This window comes from Calcarisporiella thermophila (genome assembly GCF_041956535.1).
Source record: "Calcarisporiella thermophila strain CBS 279.70 unplaced genomic scaffold VTP21scaffold_37, whole genome shotgun sequence".
NCBI lineage: Eukaryota > Fungi > Calcarisporiellomycota > Calcarisporiellomycetes > Calcarisporiellales > Calcarisporiellaceae > Calcarisporiella > Calcarisporiella thermophila.
Window position 1 is genome coordinate 129159 of NW_027192227.1, and position 9818 is coordinate 138976.

At 40.7% G+C, this 9818-nt stretch overlaps 3 protein-coding genes across 3 annotated transcripts in view; all 3 read left to right on the forward strand.

The window, feature by feature from the left end:
• Positions 1-735, forward strand: part of VTP21DRAFT_8148 (uncharacterized protein) — a gene marked incomplete at both ends in the record, with an annotated part of 2011 nt that extends 1276 nt beyond the window's left edge. Inside the window, 3 exons of the mRNA XM_069398967.1 lie at positions 48-192; positions 256-399; positions 512-735. Of these exons, the coding sequence (XP_069245891.1) occupies positions 48-192; positions 256-399; positions 512-735 (513 nt within the window). The remainder of the gene's footprint in view (positions 1-47; positions 193-255; positions 400-511) is intronic.
• A 1313-nt stretch (positions 736-2048) lies between these two features.
• Positions 2049-2348, forward strand: VTP21DRAFT_8149 (uncharacterized protein; the record flags this gene model as incomplete). Its single annotated transcript, XM_069398968.1, has 1 exon — positions 2049-2348. One exon carries the CDS (start codon positions 2049-2051, stop codon positions 2346-2348), a length of 300 nt encoding a protein of 99 aa, XP_069245892.1.
• A 4492-nt stretch (positions 2349-6840) lies between these two features.
• VTP21DRAFT_8150 (uncharacterized protein) lies at positions 6841-9214 on the forward strand (the record flags this gene model as incomplete). The annotated part of the gene is made up of 8 exons (XM_069398970.1): positions 6841-6900; positions 6960-7410; positions 7477-7527; positions 7606-7627; positions 7690-8695; positions 8762-8803; positions 8868-8970; positions 9078-9214. 8 exons carry the CDS (start codon positions 6841-6843, stop codon positions 9212-9214), a joined length of 1872 nt encoding a protein of 623 aa, XP_069245893.1.
• Between the last annotated feature and the right edge of the window lie 604 nt (positions 9215-9818).

Sequence of the window (9818 nt, forward strand, 5' to 3'; positions counted from 1 at the left end):
CTGATAGTTCAATTTATCAAGTTAACTAACTACTGTAAATATTTTAGATTCAAATCTTAAATAGAATAGTCGCGTATTCTAAGCTCTTGGAGCTACAGAACATTGATTGGACACTTCCTGATGTTGCAATTGTGGAAAAACTGGCTGGCCTTGCAGCTTATTTGCAAAATGAGCATACCGAATTACTTCAATGTTGCACTAAAGGCAAACTGCAAAAAATATACTCACCTCTATTGAATTCTGATTTTTGGGCAGATTGGAGTTCTCTTTGGAGACAATTTATCAAATCGGATGCACCTACCGGGAGACTGGAAACGAATTTGATGCAGCAATTGCGTGAGAAAGCATTCGACGAGTATGTCAAGGTAAAAGTATTTTTGGATTTATGCATACTCACTGGTTAGTGCTATACTTTCTCTACTCTCCACTAAGCAGAGTTTGGTCTATCGCATAAGGTTCTTTGAATGGGCAATTAGTTCCCGAACCAAATGCAAACTAAGATTTGATGTAGTGATGGTTTGTGTTTGCGAAGATGTTAAATTCATCTCTCAAACGCATCCAAGTGTTCAAATAAGGCGCGGGATATTCCAAGAGCTTATTCATATAATAAATATTCTGCAATCTTCGGAGCCCAGAGGAATCTTGACGCAGCTACTCACACGTCAATTCCTGAATGTGTTAGAGGAGGTCAAACCAACCGTATTTTCAAAGGAGGTGCTGGAACGAGCGATCTGAAATATGCGGAATTATATCAGAAATTGGAAGAAAATATTTTGGAATGGAAGGATTAATGAAAAGGCTCGAAGAATTTATATTATACAGCGTACTTAAAAATATCTTTTTATTCTAATTGTTTAGCTCAATTAATTCTTCGTAGTTAACTCTATATTTGTGGCAATGCAAACTGCTTGGGTCTTGACTCTCTGAGCCCGAGTATATAAACCACGGAATCTCAAAATAGATTTGATGGTTTGCTATTTCTGTGTATTTATCCCTTAATTGCTCCGATCGCCTTCTTGAATATTTATATTCTGTATACTGTTGTCTTGTTCCTCATCGATTTGATCTATTTATTAAGTCAACCATTACGAACCGTTATAGATAATGCATAAGTGGTAAATGTTATTATGCAAGTTTCTTTGATATGATATTCTTTGATCAAATGATGACCAAGTGTCCTCTTCTCTTTGCTACATTTTCTCTCGCGATATATCCGGCGTACTGGATCAATATTCTTGCGTAGCCATGGAGAGTAAAGAAGGGGCGATATGGTAGACCACAGCCTATTAAATACATCCCATAGAAAATATTGTTATTGCTGATGGCGATCTCTAAATGAGAGAAAGAATTCAAAACAAGCGTATACTCCTAACGCGTGGGCTGTTGCATTTTATTTTATCATCATATCTCTCTTCGAAAAGCTCAATTGCAATATTGTCAACAACACAAATGTACTAGCATATAACTTAATACATTACTCGAGAAGGCAATATTGTTTATGAATAAGTCTTGTTTGGTTATTAGTTTGTAATAATAATGTTGCTTCTGGCAAAGGTCGCATCCATTTGGCTGTGAAGCATAAAGGATTGTATACAAGATAAATAGAATAATCTATATATTCAATTAATTTTACATTCATCTTACAACATGTCTCACATTGTAGTATTTGGCGACTTCAGAAGATAATAATACCTATTCTTTGTCATAGCTAGGAGCACGTTATCGAAGTAAAGGAAATATGCAGTGGGTTTATATTAGGATCAAAAAAGGCGAGGTGAAAACAATAAAAGATAAAGAACGCTTGGTCAAAATAACACTAAGCATAATTCAAAGTAATGAGTAATACTGGATATTTCAAATAACCTTTACAGTTGTTGTATATCATGTTTAACTGCCCGTAGACATCTAGTTAGTTTCATGACTACAGATGGACTTAGAGGCCACTACCTTAGCATTTTAATCGCGATAGTCCGGTAGTTTGGCACACATATTAGTAAAGATCTGGCAAACTTTTTCTATTTTATTATTCTCGTATGCCACGCATTTCCATGGATTCAATACGTTTCCCAACGGTCTCTGCTTCCCAGCTTCATCTCGGCAACATTTACTGGGCTGCATATGGCAAATGGGGATTGCGCGCTTCAACTCTCAGCTCCAATTGCGCAAAGTCCGGGTTCTGTAGCAGCCGATACGCCAAGTTTCTCAAGTGCCCAGATTTGAGAGAACCTCGCCGGGATAGCTTAGATTTTGACGAAGCCGCTCTGCCTCGCCGTTTGCAGCGAAAGTTTTGTGAGAAAATCCTGCGGAATCACTGGATCACAAGTCTCTCCCAATCACCCAGTGCCTGAGTCCAGGTGAATCATCGGACTTTCAATCATCTCGCCAGATTTGGAAAGAATTCATATTGCTTAACATAGCTGGTTCGCTACTCAAAAGCATTCGATATTGCATTCAAATGGGGCAGCTTTACTCGCTTTTCAACGATCCATTGGCTGTATTGCCCCTGCATTGATGGAGCCGCGCTGCCATAAACCATTCCGCCTTCGTCGTGAGGAGAACCAAAGCGGCTCAAGCACGTTCAATGCTTTCATTTCGCTCTCTCGAGGCATTCGCCTTAATCTCAGGCCACTTAGCCACCACCCTTCCGAACTCCGTCATCCCCTTTGGCCCAGTCCGTCCACAGGAGGTCCGGCCGCTATTGCCGCCAAATGCACTTAAACTGGGAGAAGCGCTTGCCGTTGCTCACCTATTCCCACCTTCCGTTCGAACTGTCGCTTCAACCAAGCGATAAGTTAGCACACATGAGATGAACGAGACGCGTTATACGCTTTTGCTGGGGCGCTCTCAGCCGCCCATCTTGTCCCGATTTAACGGCAGGGGAAGGCGAGACGTAGAAGAGTTGCTCTGGAGACACGAGGACTTTCACTCGATGAATGCCTCGGTACTCCATACTCTTTATCAATGGAGACAAGCTCGGAGAATGCACAATAATAGTCGCTACCACCGCACAGGGCTTCGCCACGAATAATGCGAGGTAAGCAAAGGAAGTGGATGGACTTATTACACAAGGAGTGGCTGGAGAGTTCGATTCTCCTTGGGCAACACAAGTGTGACTTGTGCAAAGCGAGATGGAAGGCTACGCTGTTGCGCCGGCCTCCGACGATTGACCGTTGGGACTGCCGCTGACTATTATTCCACACCGAGGATTACTGTCTTATTGCCCTATTTCTGCGGAAATCCATGATCTAGGTTGTTCGATGCCAAAAGAGGATTTTATCAAATATATCTTGCGACAAAGGAGGATCGATCAGGGACTGCATTTCGAACCCATGGAGTCAATAACAGCATACTCGAAAGCCGCTCTTTAAGAATAGGTACTTCATTTTCCAGAAACCAATGGATCGATTCGTTGGAAAATATTACTAGGACTTTGCGGTAGTCAATAGCGGTGATATGAGGTTAACCCTTCGAGCAGGACCAGTGAAGAACACGTTTTGGACAGCTCGAAGATACTCTCTACTTGTTCAAAGAGAGCTCGTTCATTGAAATAGTCATGCGTCTTCTTCCCCAATCTCACCGCGCATGTCCATCCTGCTTCTGGTCCAAAGATAGCCCCCCTTGTAGAAGAAACGTGTGTTCTCTTGCAGCGTGTAAAACCAATTGCAGTGTAATATTTTTGGCTTTTCAACATACTACCGCTTTGTACGAGATTAGAAGCTATCTCTAAGCCACCAACTAGAGCGTTCAAAACTGGCACTTTTCAGCAGTCTTCATTTACATTTCCAATAGTGACCATGCAATGCAACAATTTTAGCTTATCCTGGCTTTATCCAACCATTCCGTCATTTCATCGATGCAAAAACTCTCAGACTCGATACTGTATTTGCGCGATAATATGACGATGCAGACGCTGGTGAGCTGGCTTAAAGTAACATCCGCTATCTTTCCGCGTCAGCTCAAATCTGCAGAGCAATATTATTGGCATCCGAGTTGAAGTGTCTAGCCGTAATAGGGTCACTCGCCAATCTTGCCAGCTCCAAGTTTCAGTTCATTACCGGCCATATTTTCCTCTGATGAGTTATAGAATTCGATAGCCGTGTAGGCCAGATTCCATCTCTGATCAATTCATCTAGGATCTCGCCGCAATATTATGACTATAAATCACAACCCTTGTCGATCTCACGCCAACGTAGATTCAATATATAGCATGTTTTCTCCAGAAGTAAACGCCGCTTTTACTCTCTCGATCACTCAGAACTTCACTGACAAGGGACGCGCTTGTTACGATAACGATCAAAAGTTCATATATATTATCCGCATTCTAACACTAAACCCCAAGGTCAGAAGTACTTAAGCTCACGCATTCTTTGCGAAAAATGGACTTTTATTCCTACAGAGTTCAGACAAGTAAGGTCATAATCGTTACTTCTTGATCTTTCGTATTTCAGACACTCACAACTCCAAGCAGTGCACTGCGTTCCTAGCTCGGCCTATTCTGAAAGAAACAGGGCGTTAGAATAGCTACATCGACAATAATATTGTCTCAAAATGGCATGAATGCTCGATGCTATGTATCAAGCTACGCTCTTTGCTAACGGAAGAAATCGTCGAATTAGAACGCGCTTGACCTATTTTCTCCATTGCATATACCAAGAGAACAGCGGAAAGAAGTTTCCGTGGACTGGATCGCTAAATTCCCGCGAACACCGGATGTCCTCGACGTGACACAGGAGGTAGTAGTTCGATTGACTTTTTGCAATCAACGCGATCGTCACGGCAGCTCAACTCTCCCAACTCGCTCGGTTTTATTTGAACAAGCTATTTCTGCTCCACAGTAGAATTCGAGTGTAGCATGCCAGACAGAGATATCAGTTCACGTCAGCATTCTGGAACTGGCTCCTTTCGACACTATGAGTATGATTGCTGAGAATGGTTTACCACTCTCGGACAGATAAACAAACCGAGCAAGTTCCATCGGTCACTAGTTGAAGTACTTCATCGCTTCTACAATTTATATCCTAACCCCTGGGATCGATATCTTGTATTCATGGAATTTCCTATAGCAATTCCACTCGTTCAACAATTGGAATATTACCATACTTTCAAGACTTAGATTTCCATCCTCACTGCTGATCCCGCACACTGAATCACTTCGGGTAAATTAGGTGGATTATTTTCTACAAGATCACTCTACTGCTTTCGGCTCAAGACGGCATAGCATCGTCCTGTTGAACTTGAAGATGGCGTTATTGGGATGCTTTCTACAGAGTAATGTCAACACCTTGTGAACATCGACTAAACTACAATAAAGCTCCTCCTTAATGAACTAGAAAGAGAGTTCGCGTGCCTACACACTTTTCGAATTTACGGGATGATAATCATGACTCAACCGAAGCATTTCGTTAACACTTTAAACATACTCATGGCATCCGTGCAACATACTCCTCTCGATTTCCATGACAATACCAGATTATGTGATTTCTAGTACGTGTGCACAGAAAAAGAGTTGGTCAAATGGCAATGATATCCAGTTGAAGATACGAGAGAATCACTAGACTGCTATTTGATGTTCGACGAGTTAATCCGCCATATTTTCTCATTCTTCGCAACAACTGACTTTGGATGGGGGACAATGTAGCGGTCAGCTTATTTACCCTTATCTCATATCATGAGATAAAGTTTTTTGTTGTCATTTTATTGTTACGTTTTTTTTTTTTGTTGTACAATCATTTCAAGGATGCATTTTGAATTTGATCTTGGGAATCTTTTTTTTTTCTAATCCAGCTGTATATAAGCACCCCTATTTTTCTTTTAATTTTTACACGGTCACGATGTTTACCTGCTGAAACGAGCCAATATTGCTCCAAGATGCCGCTCCTTGCAATTAAATAGGTCAGCTACTTTTTTCCAGTACCATGTGAAAACCTTAACGTTAAAATTGACTCTATTCAATAGCCTGAGAATAAATTCTTTTTTCGATGACACGAATAATAGTTTATAAAAGCAACATATACTTTTGCCATACGTACCATGATACGCTTCTAACTGAAATGGTAAAGTTTTCAATTAAGAAGCGTCGAAACTGCAAACATACTTTTATTATTTGATTCCCGTATACGGGTTTTTGCCAGACGCTTGCAATGTTAAAGATTCTGCACATAACTTGTAACTCAATTGTTTGACGAAAATTAGGTGGCTTTGATATTCCACGCTTACTATCAAAGCAATACAAACGCTAACCTCAAACCCTCTAATATGCTTTGGGTTATTGACACATTAACTCTAGAGTATGTTTGAGTTGTAAACTAGAGAATATATAAAAGACTTTTTCGAGGTGGGTGCCCCTTGTGCGAGTTATCCTTGAGCGTGTTTTATTATTATATTGAAATTCAAGTGATTTTATCTAAAAGAAGGGTACCTTATATAAGTAATCTATGGAGCTTTCCGACTTAAATGGTGCCAACAATACGAATTCCGCCCAATGCCCAAGAAAAAAAAAGTTTTTGAACAATCCATTCCTCAAACTGCGAGCTCAAAATGATAAAACTCCCAAGATATCTTATTTTCATCTTTATCGACATGCGAGTAAGTTTGATGCATTTTTGATATTGTAGGTATTTAGTTCGAATAGATTCGATTCCCAATGCTATTTTATTTATAAATATGGGTTCATATAGCCTCGGGGTATTATGTAGTATTACAGCAGGCATTTCTAGAGCCTTTATTTTTGTATTGTTATGGAGAGCCGTCGCAACCATTCTTTCAACAGGAGATCCTAGCACCAATAGCCATGATATCATTGGAGTCATTCTGCCGTTTTTGGGAATAGTTATTTCAGTCATGCTTTCATCTTATTTGTTAAATTGCTTTTGGTCTCTTGCGGGTGAGAACCAGACCAAGGTAAGAAATTATCTTATGTTCGAAATATAGGTTGAATGTAGTTTATACCATTTGCATAGCGTATCCGCAAGCTCTACTTCCATGCAATTCTTCACCAAGATCAGAGTTGGTTTGATCTAAACCAGTCGGAATCTTTCAACACTCGTCTTTCATCCGATACTTTGCTCATCCAAGATGGCCTTTCAGAAAAAGTGGGATTCCTTCTTAAGGACACAACCCAGGCTATATGCTGCTTTTTATTAGCATTTTATTATGGGTGGAGGCTGGCCATTGTATTACTTGCGTTTGTGCCATTGGTTATATTTTCAGGTTTTGAATTTGCATACGTATTAAAGGGGCAGATTAAAAAAGCGCAGAATGCTTATTCGAATGCCGGGGCGCTAGTGGAACAATGTATTTCTGGAATTCGCACCATTACCGCCTTTTCCATGCAGCATCATTTTATCGAGCTCTTCAATTCATACCTCGATGTTGCCTATTACGCTGGTATACGGAAAGCTATGAGAGCTGGTGAGATAATGAACATTTATGATTTCTATGTGAGCGACTATGTTTAATATTGCCACTAAATTCAAGGGATTTGTATGGGGCTGGTGGAGTTAATTGATTTTAATATTTATGGCTTTGGTTTTTGGTATGGAGCCCGCTTAATTTCTCAAGAGGTAATACCAAGAGCGGTATCACTACAAGTCTTTTTTTTAATAGTTGCCGGATCAAGCGTATTTGGGTAATATTTTTCTATTTTTTGCTAGTACCAACACGAAAATAATATTATCTAAATTTCTTTAGTCAAACAACGCCCAATTACAAGGCACTTGTGGAGGCTCAGATAGCAGCACACAAAATATTTTCCGTCATCGACCGTAAACCCACCATTTCCTCGAGTAATCAATCCCGGAATAATGGTATCAAACCAAGCACTTGCCAGGGAGAGATCGCGTTTTATGATGTCCATTTTAGCTACCCCTCTCGCCCAAGCGTCCCAGTGTTGTCAGGGATTGAACTCAACATTCCTAGTGGCAAAACCGTTGCTCTCGTTGGTGCCTCTGGAGGAGGGAAATCAACCATTACACATTTGATACAACGTTTTTATGATCCGACCTCAGGCAAGATTCTGCTGGACGGAGTGGATTTGCGCGATCTTGATGTAAGTTGGCTGCGGAAACAAATAGGAGTAGTAGGGCAGGAACCAGTCCTATTCGATGACTCTATTCGCAACAACATCGCTCTTGGTGCTTCCAATCGCAATCCGACACAAAAAGAGATCGAGGAGGCATGTATCATGGCAAATTGTCACGATTTCATTAGCAGTCTGCCTCATGGATATGACACAAGGGTCGGTGAACTGGGCTCTCAACTATCCGGAGGCCAAAAGCAGCGCATTGCACTGGCGAGAGCCTTAATTCGTAATCCAACAATTCTGTTGCTAGATGAAGCTACTTCTGCACTTGACACCGCATCTGAAAAACTGGTGCAAGAAGCACTGAAATCTGCATCCAAAAATCGGACGACTCTAATCATTGCACATCGACTCTCTACAGTTCGTGAGGCCGACTGGATTGTGGTGGTAGAGAATGGAAAGATAGTTGAGCAAGGCACACATGCTCAATTAATGACGAATGAGAGTACTTATTTCACCTACGTGCAGAAGCAGCAGCTCAAAGATGATGAGGACAACAAGGATGAGAACCTCGATGGCTTATCCTTCATGAAAGCGAGTGAAGTAGACCCAGATATCAAGACGAGCGTAATAGGTGACTCGAAGCATAGCAATAAATTGAATGAGGCAATCGGGGTAGATATCAGAGCATAAAAACGCCCAATATATAGGACATTGCGAATGATGTCGCCTGAATGGAAGTTAATTGGATTAGCCACCTTTGGTGGTCTTATTATTGGAGCTGTGAGTTTATTTTCCGCCCCTTTTTTTTAATTTTATTTAATAACTCGCCAATTATTTTTTCCAGATCTATCCTATTCATGGGCCGTTAATTGGCCGTATGGTTGGTGTTCTTAGCCTGCCGGTAGATCAAGTGGAGGAAGCTGCCAAATTTTGGTCTCTTCTTTATAGTAAGTAACTCGAATTATGAGTCATTTAATATCAGATGATAATATATAACAATATTTTGCAATATAGTTGCGCTGTCCATCACAGGTTTCACTTCAACTTTTCTAAGGGACGGAATTTCTATGTTTTGTGGTGAATGATTTGTTCGACGATTACGAGCACAAACATTCAGCAACCTCTTACGCCAAGAAATTGCTTATTTCGACCACTCCGATCACACCTCAAGTGCTCTTACGTACAGATTAGCTAAAAGCGCCACAGAGATATCAGAGTTGCCAAAATTAATCATTGTGGATGGAGGAAGTGTTTTTTCGGCACTATTTTTTGGGTTACTCATAGCCTTTAATTATGGGTGGAAATTGACATTGACTCTGCTACCGACCATGCCACTTATTATAGGTGCATTGATATTCAGATGGAAGTCATTGAATGGGTAACAATGCGTCGTTGCATAATTTTGTGAGAAACTGCTAAGGTGTACTTTTAGTTTTTCAGGAAAAGTGGAGAAAGAGTATCGGCTAGCTGGAACGGTTGCTGGAGAGGCTATTCGCGAAATAAGAACCATAGCATCACTCGGAGTTGAGGACGATTTTGAAAAGAAATATGCAGGTTGGTGATATATTTGGCCATAGTTTTCAGCTATATTTGATGAATAAATTATTTGATTAGACTATTGCCAAGTGCCCCATAGCTTCGCAATAAGAAAGGCATTTGTTACCTCCATCGGATTTGGGTTATCTCAAGGACTACATAATCTTGTCCACATATTGGGATTGTATGTCGGAGCACAACTCATACATTCAGGCGAAATGACCTCTCAGCAAGTCGCAGTGGTGTTGTTTACGGTCAC